The 17,602-nt window shown below is 53.3% G+C and overlaps 1 protein-coding gene across 6 annotated transcripts in view; it reads left to right on the top strand.

The window, feature by feature from the left end:
- Window positions 1-17,602, top strand: part of IQSEC2 (IQ motif and Sec7 domain ArfGEF 2) — a 78,418-nt gene that overhangs the window by 46,804 nt on the left and 14,012 nt on the right. For 5 of the 6 annotated variants that reach the window (XM_037061649.1, XM_037061648.1, XM_037061652.1 and 2 more), the window contains 3 exons: window positions 11,398-11,659; window positions 12,779-13,180; window positions 16,262-17,157. In XM_037061649.1, coding sequence (XP_036917544.1) covers window positions 11,398-11,659; window positions 12,779-13,180; window positions 16,262-17,157 — 1,560 coding nt within the window. Of the gene's footprint in view, window positions 1-10,057; window positions 10,536-11,397; window positions 11,660-12,778; window positions 13,181-16,261; window positions 17,158-17,602 lie in introns of those variants that run through there. The other variant, XM_037061651.1, reaches the window with a different exon arrangement.

Genomic DNA, 17,602 nt, shown 5'->3' with positions numbered 1-17,602 from the left:
CAACAGTTACCATGGGTGAAGCACCAAACCTACCCAGTGGTAGGTGTGTTGCACACTTGAATTTATTCCTGCTGAGCGCTGCAGGAGAGGTATTTCCCCCCTTTTGCAGATGAGGACAGTAAGTCCTAGAGAGGTGAAGAAATGGAGCCCAGTTGATCCTGCTAGTAGGTGGTGGGGCTGACAATTCAAACGCAGGTCTGTCTGACTCTAAAGCCCGTGCTTTTTTCACCTGACAGGGAAGGCCAGGTGAAGCCATAATGTGGGGGAGCCTTGAATGCCAAATTGAGGAGTCTGAACTTTATCCAGGAAGCAATGGGGAGCCAAGGTGGGTGTCTGAGCAGAAGATACATGGTGGAAGGTGGGCTTTAGGAAGGCTAATGTAGGCCGAGAGGGTAGGGAGAAGAAATCAGGAAGTGGCTGCAGCGTCAGGGGCCTGGCCTGGATATGAGGGAAGTGAGCAGTGGGCCTGGAAGATTATTTGTTCCTCATGACAGCCTTGAGAGGTACAGAGTTTTCTTCTCCTTTTATAGATGAGGAATGGGAGACTCAGAAAGGGGGAGCTGCTTACTTGGGATATGAGCCCTGGTTCATGTGATTTGGTTGACTCAGGGGTTCTGTGGAACAGTGTGTCAGAGGGAACTCTGAGTACGAGGAGGCTTGTGCGTGCATGCGTGCGTGTGTGCGTGTTTGTGTGCACCTGTGTGCACGTGCTTGTCTGTCTGTGAGACAGACAGCAGTGCCTTCCCTTGCCTATCCTCTTTCCTTCCCACTTCTTCCTAATCCTCCACTTTCCTAGATTCCATACCTACTGCCTCCCCCAAACCCAGGGGTCTGGGGAGTGGGGTGATAATGTTTCATTGGGTCTCCTCAGAAGATCAGGCTCATCACTCCAAGGCGCCTGCCCCTCCTTCTCCACCGCTCCCAGCTGCACTGTCTGGCCACCCACCCCGTGAAGCTGTGGTGGAGTTCCAGTGACTGCCACATGCAGACTGGCCCCTGGTACCGCTGCACAGTACCCTAGGGTACCGTGTGTCTGCAATGACTTCTCCCTGCCTCTGTGGCACTTCTGTGTGGGTACAAGCGGCCACCTTGGGAATTAGATTCAGCTAATGAGCAGTGAACAATAACCACCACCGTGTTCCCATTGCTCTTATTTGCAAAGCGCTTGACATATGTTCCAGTCCTTTCAACAGTCCAGTGGGGTTGGCGTATGAGCCCCATTTTTACAGACGAGAAAACTGAGGCTTCAAGAGGGGCGAGAGTACGCCCGGGGACACGACCTGGAAGCACTGGTAGAGCTGGCATTGCAAGCCAGGTCTGTTTGTGTCCAAAGCTGTGGGCTTTTTCCACACTGCATTTCTAAGCATCTTCTATTTCTCCAACCCTGAGCCTTCCGGAAATATTGTACACATCTTTGTCCTTCAAGGGCATAGTGGATTTCTAGAGCTAGTGCCAAGTTCGCCCAAAGACCCTGGTGGGATGAGTCTGAGACTTGGGTCTCCAGGGACTCCAGATTTAAACGCTGATTCTCCACATACCCTCCAGGTATGTGACCTGAGCAGGTTCTCTACCCTCTCTGAGCTTCAATTCCCTCATCTCTAGAATGCTGCAACATTGCTGCAAGTTGGGGGTGGGTGGGTGGTGTTTAAATGAGATGGTATATGCAAAGTGCCCTAGAGAGCACGTGGCTACTATGTATTCCAATGAAGGTTGGGCCCCAGTCAGGTCACAAGTGGAGTCTCTATACTCCGAATAAGACCTGAAGACTGAGCCCAGCCTGGGTGTTGGTGGAGGGAGCTGTCCTAGGAGGGAACCAGCCACGAGATCCTCTGACCTAGCCTGGTGCGGCCCTAGACAATCCGTCGCCCTGGCCTCCCCATTCTGACCCCCATCCTAGTCCCGACTCCCTGGTTCCAGCCCTTCATGTATATCCCCTGCTCTGCAAACTAATGCCTCTGCCTCTCTCTGTCACCCGCCGCCTGTGGCCTCTACCCTGCCCTTCCTGGTCCCAGGGAAGAGGAGGAGGAGACTGAGGAAGAGGAAGAGGAAGACGCTCATCAGTTCTGCTGTCCAGCCTCCGAGTGCAGCAGTCCCTCCTCTCGGTAACTGAGAGGACAAGGGTCATTTTCTATGCAGAAGCAAAAGCCTTAACCAGTCCCCCATGTCCCCGTTCCCGCAATCCCCCACGGGACCCCATCCCTGCTTCAAGAACCGGATGGGCAAGCATCGTGCCCTGTCCTCCCCCACCTCCTTTTTCGAATTCCTACCCCCTACTGCTGCCTCCCCTGGACTCCAGCCCCCCAAATTAGAAATGCTGGAGCCCGAGGTCTGCCTCAAATGTGGGAGCAGCAAAGCTTGGAGCTTGGAACCTGGACCCTCCCGCACCTGCACCCCACTTCCCAGGCACCCCGGAGCCTGCCACTCCTGGAGAGGTCTCCAAATGACACCCCAAGGACCTACCTCTGTCCTCTGTCAGCACAAACAGAGATGCAGGGTGCCTAGGGCTCAGAGGACCAGATGGGGCAGGACCCAGCCTGCCTAGTTCCCCATTGCTCGTTCCCTTGCTGCGGCCATTGCTGCCATCTCTTCCACTGCTTGAAGGCCTTGTCCCATGCCCCCTGCCACTCCCGTAATGCTCTGTAAATATGATCAGGAGGAAAAGGCCTTTCAGAGTATGTGTCGCTGTGTACAAAGGAATTTCCATCAATAAAAGCTGATCTCTTCTCTCTGTCTGATGTATGCTCCACCCCACCTCTGCTTCCCTCTCCCTGTCTTCACCAGGGCCTTACCTGCTTTCCTCTCCGGGGCTGGGAACAGGCTGGGAGAGAGAGAGTAGGGTTTAATCTGTGGTGTTATTAACACCCCAAAGGCACCCAATACATGAAGGAATGGTGAGGCATTCTCACCACGAGCAAGCCTGTCGCCTTCTACAGCCCGTCAGCCTGAGGAAGTGTGAGCTGGCCAACTTGGACATGTCACTTGGCCTCTCTGCCACCTAGCTCCCCCCTGTGGGGAAGGAGGAGGGGGGCTTGCTCGAAGGGTCTCCAAGGGCTTCTCCAGCGCTGACATCCTGTCAGTCTGAGATGCTACAAGTTTTAAGAAGTTATGGGTTTAAGATAGAATTCAGTGATATATTCCATGCAATGCTGTGTTTCTGTTTCCAGAATAATTTTGGATTTTCCAATACTGTGGTTTTAAGATTCCATGATTCTACCATTTCAAAAAAGGTTCTGATGGGGTGATTTAAATCTTCTGAGATGTTAAGAGTCTCTGGTTCTCTACTTTCAAGATTCTGATTCTGCAGTTTTCGGGATATCTGAATCTGAGGGGATGCTCTGTCTTTCATCCCAGATGCAGTGACCCTGAATGTTTCCTGCGCCTGCCAGAAGCTGGTTCTAAGAATCCCTGGAGGCTGTTGGCAGGAGGATGGAAGGTGTCCTTTAAGGGCTGTAGAACCCGCGTCTTGTGTCATGTGTCTGTGCTAGCAGCAAAGCCAGGGGACCCCCTAAGTGGGCTTGTATCCGACTTTCCCTTTCTGAGCCTTTGGCGTTAGACGAATCCGGGTTTGCCTCTGGTTCTGCCACTTACTCTCTGTGTAAACTGGAGCAAGGACTTGCTTCTGTGTGCGCTTGATTAAGCTCCCGATCACAGTGAGAATGTATTTACCTCTCTGGGTTGTCATGAAGAATAGCAAGAAAACGAGGAGCCCAGCATAGGGTCTGGTGGGCGGTTGGGCGAGTGCACCGTGGTCGGGGCTCTTGTTCTGATTAAGGCCCACGTGAGAGTCCCTCCTCCCCTCTCTTTCCTCCTTCCCTCTGTATCTTCATTACATTGATCCCATAGTTTTTCCAGAGGCTCACCTCATTCCCTTTCTCATGACTTCACTCTGACTCAACTTATCTATTCATTTGCTCATTCAAACTCTCACCTATCTCTTCTTTTCCTCCCTGCCTTGCTTTGTCTCTCCCTTATTTACTCTTCCAGAAGGCACTGTGTGCAAGGCTTCAGGCTAAGTACTGTGAGGGATCAAAAGTAAGACTGGCTGTGTTCGCTGTAAGTCCTCTATCTCTCAGGGGAGGTGAGAAGTCCTTTGGGAAAGTAGGCAGGCCATGAAGGGTTGAAATGATTAAGCAGGTACGGCTTTAGTAATGAGCAAAATAGGTTCTTGACCCAAAGAGGAGGGAGATATCAAGGTGGGCTGGGGGGTGGTATCCAAGAGGGCTTGCTGGAGGAGAAGGAGCAAGAGTGGAAGGTTGGGAAGGGTTTGAATAGGCATGGAGAGGTGAGAAGTCATCTTACAGGAGATGAGAGAGAGACAGAATGGACAAAAACCTGGTGGGGAGTTCTAGGGTTGTGTTGGGCGATGCTGCGTAGATTGCTCTGTTGGGCTTTCCTGGGCATTGGGTCCAGGTGACCTGTGTCTGAGGAGTAGGAGAACATTCTATTCTTCATTTGGTTGGAGACAGAAGGAAGTAGGGGGGCAAGGGTCCAACTAAATGGAGGGACAAGGCAAGTCAAGGTCAGATGGCCATCGAGGGAGCTGTGGCGTAGACTCCTGTGTAGGCAACTGAATTGGCTGAGGGCCTGTGCTGTGCAAAGAGAGGGGGGGGGGGATTCTGTCAGCTGTGAGGGAAATGTGTGTGCCTGTGCATTCGTGTGCATGTCTTTGCGTGAGCCTGGCAGGTCTAACAGAAGTGAGAGAGACTGTGCACTGCTATATATCTGAGGGAATATGATTGTGTGAGGCTGGGTGTGAGGAATTCTGAGTGGGCAAGGCTGATTGCATGAGGTGGCGACTTTAGGTACCTGGTGGAGATAATCACAAGACTGTGTGTGGGTGGCTTTTGCGCATATGGGACTGTGGCTTCTAGAATGATAGTTGTCGCGCAAGATGGTCACACAGACACACATGAAAACTACCTGTACTCTTACGCTTCCAAGGTGGCTGCTGAGCACTCGCTGTGTGCCAGGCCTGGGCCTGGAAGAGCCAGAGAGATGAACCACACCAGCCACTGCCCTAGGGAAACAGGAAGAGGGTGGGGAATGGATACTTCAGTAGATAATCAGAAGCTGGCTGGAGATGAGGACCACCTGCAACAGGACCGTGTGTAGTGAGAAGTAGCTGACCCTGTCAGGTTGTGAGTCAGAACTGACTTCCCAGGAGGGCTTGCCTGCCCTGCACGCTGCAGGGTGCAGATGAGCTTCCCTAGACTGGTGGAGTCTGCAGGTGATGGGGAGAGAGAGGGCATCCTGCACAAAAGAAGCCAAGGAAGAAGCCAAAGAAGAGCCTGAGCCCAGGCACGGCAGTGTGGATCAGCTTACGGTATCCTAAGAAGTACACCTAGCCTGCTGTTGCTCTTGTCTAGGAGCTTAAAGGTTGGGGAGGAGGAGGCTGGGCAGATTCAGCTAAAAAGCTAAAAGGGGTGCATTGGCCTGGAAGGTAGGGGACTTGGGTTCTCATCCTGTGGGACCCTGGGTAAGTCACTTTGACTATTGGCACCTCATTTTGGATTGGTGGGGTTGGGGGGTTCAGAAAGTCCATCCCAGTTCTGTGGATCTTGGACCCTCAGCCACCCAAACCCACGGGCCATTGCTTTCGCAGCCAGTCACTTCTGCCTTCTCACCTCAGGCTTTCCTCCTGGGTACCCTCCTCACTCACACACTCCACAAATATTTACCCAGTCTCTGGCCCTCTGCATGCCCCCGTGGGAAGATGTGGGGAGCTAGAGAATGCAGGGACTCCATTTTGGAGGGGCCGTTCAGCGTGGGGTGGTAAGAGCAGGAACCTTGGTATGACTCCTGGCTCCACCACTGCTGGGCTTTGAGACTGTGGGCAAGCTATTCCATCTCTCAGCGCCTCAGTTTCCTCATCTGTGTTATCCCCTTCAGGAGAACCACCCAGACCTTGCGGGGTTGCTAGGCCTAGAAAAAAGCAGGTACTTGGTAAATGGCAACTATTATTTTTAGAGCTGCAAAGAAGTGGAGCTAGGATTCAAACCCATGTCTGTGTGCTTGCCAGACTGTTTGCCCACTGTCTGCCCAGCTAGTCCTTTGATGACTTCCTTCTCCCCTGCCAGCCCCAGTGCCAAGCCAGGCTGACCTGAGGTTTGGAAGCTCTGTGGCACTGGGATTGGACAGCAGGAACTGTTTGCAAAAGAGCTGTGGGACAAGACGGAGGTGACTGGAGTCCCTCGGCTCCTGGCTAGGTCCCATCTCCTTGTCCGGTCTTCTTCCAGAGCGTGCAGCCCATGGCCTCATCTAGGTGTGCTGATCTCCTCATCTTGTTTTCTTGTCTTTCACTTCCGCCCCCCCCCCTTCCAGCCCAAGTTGTCATGGGGATAGTCCTCAGCATCCCTGGCTTCCTCTTGCCCTCATCTTATGGTATCTATAGCAACAGCCCCCATTCATTTCCATGGCAACTGCATCCTCATCCCATCCCCTGCTGGCTGCCTGGCTCTGGGCAGTGCCAATAAAGAGAAGGAGGGAGAGAGACCTCCCATTAGGAACAGCAGCCAGGGAGGGTTGGTGCCTCTGCCATGAGCAGGCTACCGCGGATCCAGACAGAACATCCTGCCCTGCTTCTCCCCATCTTAGTGCCTTGACCCACAAGGTCCTTTACTCCTCATCTCTATCAACTGCTCTTAGCCAAGTCCCCATTCAATAGCTTTCTCCCCCAGGATGCCTTCAGGCAATAGAGGAACTAGCAGGGCTCTGGGCTTTGAGTCCCTGTTCTGCCTCTTGCTGAGCAACCTTTGGCAGTCAGTTCCCCCCTTCAGAGCCTTTCTCCTCACCTGCATTGTAGGAATCCTAATTCTTTTTTCACGTTTGCCATGCAGGTTAAATAATGTGCAGAAAATGCCTGACACAGGGAAGGTGCGCTGTAAGTGCGAGTTTATTTTTATTCCGCTCAGCCACCCCCAAGCAGAAGGAATCTCTCTCCTGAGCTCCCCCAACACTTCCTCTGTTCCCCAGCCCTGAGAACTTTCAGCTTTGTACTGTGGTTATTTGTGACACATGGTTTATTTCCCCCAGCGCAGAGGACGCTCTCAGTTTCCCCTGCAGAATATAGCCCAGTAGAGGGTGCATATCTGTGTGTGTGTGTGAGAGAGAGAGAGACAGACAGACAGACAGAGAGAGAGAGAGAGAGGGAGAGAGAGAGAGATTTTCCATGTGATCAGCATGTCCCTGAGTGTTTGGGGGGCTGTGAGTTAAGGCATTTCACGCCCCCAAGTCTCAGAGTTGGGAGCATTGCCATCAAGCACTGTCCTTTTTGCCAGGCCCTCTAGAGGGAGCCTGAGTTGACAGCCTGACTTCCCCGCTGCTATTCCCTTTGCAACCAAAACTGCGCGGCAAGCTCCCGAGGGGGGAATTGCCAAAGAATGGAGAGCCAGGGGGCAGCAAAGAGCCAGAAGTGGAGAGAGTCAGTGAGACTTTCTGAAAAGACAGTCTGGACCTTGGATTTGCATCCTGACTTTCTCGTAACTTAATGACTCTGTGACGTTGAGCCATTTTACATCATCTCTTTGAGCTTTAGTGTCCTCATCTAGAAAACGGTGCCAATGGTGCCTGCCTCGGTAAGTTGCAAGGCTTCCGTGAATTAATGAATGCCCTTGCCTTAAGGATCGAACTGACTAGAGGGCCCTACGGCAGCACAAAGAAGGACCTGTAAACCAAGCTGTGTGAAAGGGGAAGGCAGGCATGGAAGGGCACACCTCAGCTAAATGCTGAAGGGCGAGCAGGAGGTTGCCAGACTGGGGCATTGGGGCAGAGGGTATATGAGGCAGACATCAGGTTAAGAGAGCCATCCGTGGCTGTGGTGAGGAAGCCGGAGGTTATCCCATGAATGAAAATTCCTAAAATACCTGTTAGATCGTGTCCCTAAAAGCCAGTCTTTATCGTGGGCTCAATGCCCTTCATGATTTGGCCCCTCGTTACTCCTCTGATCTTATTTCATATCACTTTCCTTCCTATCACGCTGCTCCAGCCAAACCAGAGCAGAGGAGTAACCGTTCCTCAATCATGCCAGGCGCAGTTCTACCTCAGGGGCTTTTCGCTAACTCTCCCTACCTCCCCCCCGCCCCCCGCCCCCCGCAACCATCTGCACTGCTCTTGCTTCAGATAACCACACAGCTCAGTTTCACTTCCATCAGGGCTCTGCTTATATGCCATTTCTTCAAAAAGACCTTCCCTGTCCACCACATCTAAGACAGCACTTTTTCTTATCGTGCTGTAGTTTCCTTCCTAGCACTTTACCGCTACCTGCAACCATAGTGTGTATTTATAGTCTGCTTCTCCCACTAGAATGTCATCTCCCCGAGGGAACAAATCTTATGCATCTTGTTCACTGTTAAATTTGCAGCACCCCAGCACCGTGCCTGGCACAGCGAAAGTGCTCAATGTTGTTTGCTGGATGAGTCATGGGGAGCTCTGGAAGAGTTTTAGTGGGAGAGCAAAAGAGTCAGATTCGTACTTCAGAAAGCTCTCTCTCTCTCTCTCTCTCTCTCTCTCTCTCTGACCACAGGATAGAGATTGGGTACTGTGGTCAAAATTTAGGTGAGAGGGCTTGTGTCTCCTCTCACCTGATAAGCCCGACAGAGCTCATTCACTGACTTCCTTACTCTGGGAGTTTTTTTATTGAGCACCTAGTCTGCTCCAGGCCTTGAGCTCTGTGTTCGTTAGGAGATTCTCAAATTCTCTTCTTGTGTTGGGATTTTAGGAGTCATGACCACAAACAGCAGTCATGCTTTGCCAAAGCTAAACTGCACCATAAAAGAAGGATAGGGAGCCCTGGCTGGTGTAGCTCAGTGGATTGAGCGCGGGCCTGCGAACCACACGATCGCGGTTCGATTCCCAGTCGGGGCACATGCCTGGGTTGCAGGCCAGGTGCCCAGTAGGGGACCCATGAGAGGCAACCACACATTGATATTTCTCTCCTTCTTTCCATCCCTTCCTCTCTAAAGATAAATAAATAAAATGTTAAAAAAAAAAAAGAAGAATAGGCATGCTGCGTGGGGGAGCTCAGAACAGGATCAGGCATCATTTCTGGTTGGAGGCGGCTTCAGAACGGCTTCTTAGTGGTGGCGTAGGACCCATGGGGGATTTTCCACATTGCAGATGGCAGAAGTGATAGGGACTGCATTCCAGGTGAAAGGTACCGTGTGAGCGGCTTTGGAGGTGGAAAGCAGAGGAATACTGGGAAGAAACAGGATCTGGGCCAGGCTGGAGGGGAGGGTAGATGGGCTGGGGGGCCGGCAGCCAACCTGGAAGCACGGCTTAATGTTTTCGAGTGTGAGCTCTGGAGTCAGACTGCCTGGATTTGGACCCTGGCTCTGCTGTTAGTAGCTGCATGTGTCAATCTCTCTAGGCCTCAGTTTCTTTATGTGTAAAATGAAGATAAATAACACTGCCTATCTCGTAGGGTTGTTTTGAAGAGTAAGCATGTTATTATATGTGAAGTGGTAAGGGCAATGCATGAACACACTACATGCTCTCTAGGCATTAGCAATTATTATCTTAGAGAGGCCTCAAATGCCACCATAAGGAACTGGGGCTATCTCCTGTGGGCAGTGGGAGCTTTGGATAGCTGGTGCACACAGGAGACAGTTGATCGAAACTGAGCTGGAGCTTTGTAGTGGGAGACAGAGGTTTGAGAGGTGCTGGGCAAGATCCTACAGTCCTCAGGGGGAGGAGAGAAGCATCTTAGATGCCTGTGGAAGGGACAAGGGGCTGGGCTGAGTCTGACTCCTGGGGGAGTCAGAGGGGGGGTGGCACAGGCCCCCGAGGCCCAGGAGGAAAGACAATTTGGGGTGAAGAGCAGCCTTCCAGTTTGTTTCTGCCTGGCTCCTAATAATGTTGCAGACTAATGCTTGCAAGGACAGAAGATGAATAGTGGGCGGGAGCTCCCGCTAGGGAGAAGCAGCACTCCTCCCCAGCAGCCCAGGACTCAGCCTCGCTGTTGCAGCTTCCCCACTGAGCCCAGCACCCCACCCAAATTGCTCTTCTGCAAGGCTGGCAGGCCTGTTGCAGCTCCAGCTCCTGCACTGGTAGGGAGCTCCCCCACACCCACCTCGGCTCTCCTCTGCCCCGCACCCTGGCCTTTGCCGAGTAGGGGCTGAAAAGTGGCCCCTTAATCCTTTCACCAGCCAATAGCTCCCTTTACCCTGTGCCTGCCCAAACCAGACCATTACCTGGGCCAGCCACACCCATTCCCCCTATCCCACAGCCCCCTCCCGGCCTCAGCAGACGTCCCCTCCCAAGTCCCTCCCCTGTCTGCCCACCTCTGTGGCTCTGCACCATGCCCTCTGGGCTCAGGGCGTCTGAGCTCTGTCGCTGCCTGGGTTCCCTGGCAGCCTGGTTGCCATGGCACCGTGGGAGCGGGTCAGGTGGAACAACAGCTCTGGGTAACCAGGGCGGCAAGGCCCAGTGCCCAGCTCCTGCCACTATTCAGCCTTGAGACCCCTGTCTCCCTCCCCCAGCTGAGCAGAGGAGACCATGAGGAGAAAAAGGAAGCTGCCCCGCAGGGCAGCTCTTTACCTGTGAGGATGCTGGATGCGAGGCACCGCCCACTGTCGCTGAGCCTTGTGCCTTAGCAGCCAAGGAACCCTGGGAACTGGCCAGGCCCAAGTCCAGGCATCTAAAGGCAGGGGTGGGGCTGCGGGGGGCAGGGCTGGGCAGGGAAGGGAGAGTTTGAGTGTCCAGGATGCCAGGAGTGGGCCCTGGGTGTGGGGAGAGGGCTGACCTGGGATCGTGCTGGGGATTGGGCAGGGAGGGAAAGCACAGAACAGTTGTGTTGGGAACAGAGCCGTGAGGGGTAGAGCTATGAGGGAAGGGGGTGTGGGGGAGGGATGGAGCTCTAAGGGAACGGGTCCCTGAAGGAAAGGAGGATTTGGAAATGGAACTGTTAGGACAAGACTATTAGAAAACGGGGCTTATGGGAACATGATAAGAAAGAAACCAGTCTGGGGATAAGTCTGTGATGAGATATGGCCATGAGGGGGGCGGGCAGGCAGTGAAGGGGGTGAATAGGACTGGGGCCAAGACTGAGAAGACCAAGCCTTAAGGGAAAGGAGTCTAGAGGATGAAGCTGTGAGGGAATGGGGTCTGTGAGGGGGGAGAGGACACTTGAGGATGGAGCCGTGAGAGGATGGGGCCGACGTGGAATGAGGATAGGACTATAAAGGCAAGGGGGCCTGAAAGGAAGGGACCACATGAGGGCAGTGAGGAGACAGCTTGGGGGGTAGGACTCCTTTCCGGTCTTTAATTGTTAGGGTCTCTGTGTCTGTGAAGACGCTTCAGGAGGTGGGGTTGCCGGAAGGGATGTGGTCCACGTGCTCAGTCTGGCCCAGCAGACCTGTCCTTTGTTCCCACATCCTGGCTCATCTTATCTCATCCCCGCAGTGTGGAGGGTGATGCCCCAGGCAGTGACCTGAGCACAGCGGTTGATAGTCCTGGGAGCCAACCCCCCTACCGGCTGAGCCAGCTGCCCCCAACCAGCAGCCACATGGGGGGCTCCCCTGCTGGGGTGGGCCTTCCCTGGGCTCAGCGGGCCCGCCTCCAGCCAGCCAGTGTTGCCCTGAGGAAGCAGGAGGAGGAGGAGATAAAGCGTTCCAAGGCCCTATCGGACAGCTATGAACTCTCCACAGACCTGCAGGACAAGAAGGTACAGCGGACGTGACTGTGGCTGAGAATCAAAGTAGGAGTGGAGGAAGGAGAGAACCACGGGAGGGACTGGGGTGTGACCCCCGGGGGTGGTCTGCAGGGAGAGATAGTGAGACTGGAGTGGGAGAAGACTGGCTCCAGGCCCCTTCACCCTGTTGGGGACGCATTCACCGCCTCGTCACCAAGCCTTGACTCCCTCAGCCAGCACTGCTTGAGCTCCATGCTCAGCACTGGAGATGTAAAAATGAGTGCGCCCTGGACCCAGTTCTCGAAAATCTCAGTCTAAGGGGAGAAGCACACACATAAGCGACAATTTCGGAAGAGTGTGCTGCAGTGCATCACATATAGCACACAAGACAGTGTTTGGCTGAATTGGGGGGGGGGCACAAAATACTATGTATAGAAAAAAACTGGAAGGATATATACCACAATGTTAATTGTGGTTATGCCTAGGTGTTGGGACTTTAAGAGACCCAACCTTCCTTCCTTCCTTCCTTCCTTCCTTCCTTCCTTCCTTCCTTCCTTCCTTTCCTCTCTCCCCTTCCCCATCACCCTCTCTCTCCTCCCCTCTCTGTCTCTTCCTCCTTCTTGCTTCCAGCTTTTTTCTTTCTTTCCTTCTATCTCTCTTTTCTTTCCTTCCCTCCTTCCCTTCCTCCCTCCCTCCTTCCTTCCTTCCTTCCTTCTCCTTCCTTCCTTCCTCCCTCCCTCCTTCCTTCCTTCCTTCCTTCCTCCCTCCCTCCTTCCTTCCTTCCTTCCTTCCTTCCTCTGTCTCTCTCACGGTCTCTCTCTTTCTCCCCCCCCTTCCTTCCCTCCCTCCCTCCCCCTCCCTTCCTTCTTTCCTTTTTTTGACTTCTCTATCTTGTCTAACTTTTTTTTGAATACTGTCTACTTCTTGAAAATAAAAAAGAGAGAGAGAAAAACCACAGTCCCGTCCCATGTAACAAGTGCTATCTGAGACTAGAGAGAAAGACAATGCTCTGGGGGCAGCCTGGCGCCTTCAGGCAGCTGTAGGCAGTTAGCTGCGAGGTGGCAGAGGTGGCAGCGGCGGTGTCCTTGAGGTCTGGGGAGATGAGGCTGTAGTGAATGTCTGACCTTGTTCCTGTCGAACCTCCCCTGCCAGGTGGAAATGCTGGAAAGGAAGTATGGGGGCTCCTTCCTGAGCCGCAGGGCTGCCAGGACCATCCAGACGGCCTTCCGCCAGTACCGCATGAACAAGAACTTCGAGCGGCTCCGCAGCTCAGCTTCAGAAAGCCGCATGTCCCGACGCATCATCCTTTCCAACATGAGGATGCAGTTCTCCTTCGAGGAGTACGAGAAGGCACAGAACCCTGCGTACTTCGAGGGCAAGCCTGCCTCGCTGGACGAGGGTGCCATGGCTGGTGCCCGGAGCCACCGGCTTGAACGGGGACTCCCATACGGAGGCTCCTGTGGAGGGGGCATCGATGGGGGAGGAAGCTCTGTCACCACATCTGGAGAGTTTTCCAATGACATCACAGAGCTCGAGGACTCCTTCTCTAAGCAGGTCAGCCATCCCTGGGAAGGGCCTTTCTTTCCCATCCCCATGTTCTGGCTACTCCTACCACTTTTTACCTATAGTTCAAACTAGAAGGTGTTGCCCAACAAGCATTTAAGAACAATGACCAGTAGGGACTGCGAGAACAACGAAAAACAGTTGGCAAATTGGCGAAATGCGGGAACCACGGGTCGGTGTGGAGGCTGCGGCCTTCAAGGGTTCAGGTACCTAGGGCCAGAAGTTTAAAGACCCTTGGGGGTCACCTTTGGGTCAGGGTGGTTCATCGGCATGGGTAGTCGGGAGGCCTCGCGCATCTCTCCAAGGCAGAGTGTCGCACCCTGAAGCCCTCTGGGAGGGGGCCTGCCCATAGGGAAGCAGAAACTCCTGGGTACTTGTTGGGGGTGGGAAAACAATTGGCAAGACCAAAAATTATATAGTTAGAACAAGCAAATTAAAAATCTGGGTGTATGCCCTGGCTGGTGTAGCTCCGTAGATTGAGCGCGGGCCTGCGAACCACACGATCACGGTTCGATTCCCAGTCAGGGCCCATGCCTGGGTTGCAGGCTGGTTCCCGGCAGGGGATGCACGAGAGGCAACCATACATTGATATTTCTCTCCTCTCCTTCCCTTCCCCTCTAAGGATAAATAAATAAAATATTTTTATTTATTTTTTTTTACAATTTTTTAAAAGATTTTATTTATTTACCTTTAGAAGGGAAGAGGACAGGGAGAGAAACATCAATGTATGGTTGCCTTTTGTGCGTCCCCTGCTGGGAGTTGGCCTGCAGGGAACTGGCCTGCAACCCAGGCATGGGCCCTGACTGGGAATCGAACCGTGATCGTGTGGTTCGCAGGCCTGCGCTCAATCTACTGAGCTACACCAGCCAGGGCTAAATAAAATATTTTTTAAAAAATCTGGGTATATAGAACATGTAAAAACATTAAAATTCTCACTCTTTGGAATTTGATCTACTATCAAATTAAGGCCTAACTAACAGGTCATGAGCACTTACCGTGCGTGCATCATAACGACCTTTGAGATGGGGGCTTATCCCAACCGTGGCTCTGAGACCCTGAAAGGTGCAATGACTCCTCCGAATTGCATTGGAACTCAGCTCTGTCTGGTTCCAAAGCCCACACCACAATGCCACAGACTGGGTTCTGTGCTGGGCACCGTCGGGGAGACAGAGGAACCACCAGGCCAGTAGCTCTCAGGGATCTAATGGCCAACACATGTGCACATGACTGTCTCCTAAAATAGAATGTGGTCAGAGCCATGAGGAAGGATCACACGGGAACCCAAAAGACTAGGTTGAAATTTTCTTCTGGGAGGACCAGAGAAGGCTTCTTTGAGAAGACAGCAACGGCGCTGGGCCTTACGTGACAGATGAGGTTTAGCAAGTTCAAGCTAGGTAGCAGGGTGTTGCTCACACGGGCATTGCAACAGCAAAAGCCTGGGAAGGTGGGAGTGTAGAGGGATGGTAGTGGGAGAGCGTTCTGGGCCTGCGTGTGGTGGTACAGCTGCTCAGGTGCAAATTCCGGCTCTGCCGTTTCCCAGCCATGTGACCTTGGGCAAGCTGTTTCACCTCACTGAAACATGACCGATAAAACGGAGGAAGAACTTGACTTTTAGAGTTGCTCTGGAGATTCAGTTCCGCTAGGTAATATATACAAAAGTCCCTGGTATGTGAAAGCTACAAAGTACATGTTAGTTTCCTTCTTAAACCCAGGAAGGTAAACTGGTGAATGAATGAACGAATGAATACAGCTTTGTAGGAAATCGGTCTGCTCTAACCTCTGTGATCTGGCCCTGCCGTCAGCCTGGCGTGCCTCCCTGGAGCTAGTGAAGGGATGTGCGCTGGGATGGGGGATACAGGGAAGGAAAGAAGTGTTAGAGGAAAATCTAAGTCACTCACTCGTCTCTTCACTCATACAATGAACATCAGTGGAACATCTCTTCTTTGTCAAGAAATGTGTTGAGCTGAGTTAGAAAGAGAGAAACTGGGCCTGAACCCATCCTTCAAGGAGGAGAGGTGAGAAGGGACTCACAGTCTGGTGAGAAGATCAAGGAACCAGGCCTAGGCCCAGCTCTCAGTGCTATCCAAGTCTGATGGGGAAGTGTATTAGTTATCTACTGTTGTGTAACGAATGACCCCCAAAGTTAGTAGTTTAAAACGGAACTTAAAGACTGAGCTTAAACAGCAAATATTGTCTCCGAGGGCAAGGTATCTGGTAGTGGCTTAGCTGGTGGTTCTGGCTTAGGGTCTCTCATGAGGCTGTAATGAAGCTGTAGGGCAGGACCACAATCACTGAAGACTCTACTGACAGATCTGCTTCCAAGCTCACTCGCTTGGCTGTTGGCGGAAGGATTTAGGTTCTGACTACATGGGTCACTCCATAGGACTGCGCACAGCTTGGCTTTCCCTGGAGCGAAGGGTCTGAGAGAGAGAAAGCGCAAGCCAGTGAGAGTCCTTAGGACAGAAGCTGCAGTCTTCCTTAACTTATTCTTGGAAGTGATATGTCATCACTTCTGCCATATGCTACCAAACCCATAGACCAACCCCAGGACAGTGTGGTACACAAGGGTGTGAATACCAGGAGGCAGGAATCATTGAGGCCAGTTGACAGGCTGAATACCACAGGGAGGCAGAGCTTGCCAGCCATGGTCTGGATTCTCAAGGCTAAATCATATGGGTTTCCTAAGACAGAATGAGACAGACGGCTTTGGAAACCCAGAGGAAGCTGGGATTTTGGTTCTCCCATGGGATGGCAGAGGCAGACATGTGGATTGAATGAGGGCGGACGTGGCATTTGGCTTGGGTTTATATGGACATTGAAGAGGTATTGGGATATCTGAGGATGAAACTTGTGGCCATTACTCCCTGCTCTTGTGAGGTCACAATGGTTGCCTGGGAGCTGGGGGTGGGGGGTGGGGAATCCCTTTTCTTGGCTGACCAACCAAGAACATTCCCCTATTCCCTTCCCTTCCTTTCCTCCCTCATCCCCACCTTTCTACCGTCCCACCAACCTTCCCTTCATCTTCCCTTTTTTTCTCTCCCTTTCCCTCTTCCCCTTTCCCTCCAAACACAGGTAAAGTCTTTGGCTGAATCCATTGATGAGGCCCTGAACTGCCACCCATCGGGGCCCATGTCTGAGGAGACAGGATCAGCCCAACTGGAGAAGCGAGAGTCGAAGGAACAGCAAGAGGACAGCTCAGCCACATCCTTCAGTGACCTTCCCCTCTACTTGGATGACCCAGTTCCCCCACCATCCCCTGAACGGCTGCCCAGCACAGAGCCCCCACCCCAGGGCCGGCCTGAGTTCTGGGCACAGGCCCCTCTCCCACCAGTTCCTGCACCAGGGCCATCAGGGACCCGGGAAGATGGTAGCCGTGAGGAAGGCACTCGAAGGGGGCCTGGGTGCTTGGAGTGTCGAGATTTCCGGCTGCGGGCCGCCCACCTTCCCCTGCTTACCATTGAGCCCCCTAGTGACAGCTCTGTGGACCTGAGTGACCGCTCAGATCGCGGCTCTGTCCACCGCCAGCTGGTGTATGAGGCTGATGGCTGCAGCCCCCATGGGACCCTAAAGCACAAGGGGCCACCAGGCAGGGCCCCGATCCCACACCGCCACTATCCAGCCCCGGAGGGCCCAGCCCCAGCCCCACCAGGGCCCCTGCCACCAGCCCCCAACAGTGGCACTGGGCCCAGTGGTGTGGCTGGGGGTCGGAGGTTGGGGAAATGTGAGGCAGCAGGGGAGAACTCTGATGGCGGAGATAACGAGAGCCTTGAAAGCTCCAGCAATTCCAACGAGACCATCAACTGCAGCTCTGGCTCCTCTTCGAGGGACAGCCTGAGGGAGCCTCCAGCCACCGGCCTGTGTAAGCAGACTTACCAGCGAGAGACGAGGCACAGCTGGGACTCACCAGCCTTCAACAACGACGTGGTGCAGAGGCGGCATTACAGAATCGGCCTCAACCTCTTCAATAAGTATGTGCTTCCCATTCCTGCCCCCCCTTGCCCCTTCCTACCCTGCCCCTGGGCACTTTGACTCCTGGGGCTGAACTCCAAGCAGTGATCTGCCTCTGCCATCTTCTTATTTTGGGGATGGTGTTTCTCCCCAGCCATTCAGTGAGGAGGATTGGAAACAAGGTGGCAGAGTAGGAAGTCCCCCAACACACCCATCAGAGGCTCTTCTAGTCTGAGCACTGCTTCTGGCTGGCTGTGTGATCTTGGGTGAGATGCTCCCCTCTGTGGGCCCCAGTTCATTATCTATATAATGGATTCTGAACCTGGGGTCCCCTGCCTCCCCTTTTGGTGGGGAGCCAATGTGCTACATAAAGAGCCCTGCTCTGAGACACAGGAGACCTGGACCCTATCCTGACTTCGGCCAGACTCACTGTGTAGCCCTGGGCAAGGTGGGTTCCCTCCTTGG

Source organism: Sturnira hondurensis, unplaced genomic scaffold (genome assembly GCF_014824575.4).
Source record: "Sturnira hondurensis isolate 20B ecotype Veracruz unplaced genomic scaffold, ASM1482457v3 Scaffold0013511, whole genome shotgun sequence".
Classification (NCBI taxonomy): domain Eukaryota; kingdom Metazoa; phylum Chordata; class Mammalia; order Chiroptera; family Phyllostomidae; genus Sturnira; species Sturnira hondurensis.
Note: the sequence above shows the minus strand (reverse complement) of the source record. Positions and strands in the feature narration are given on the sequence as shown.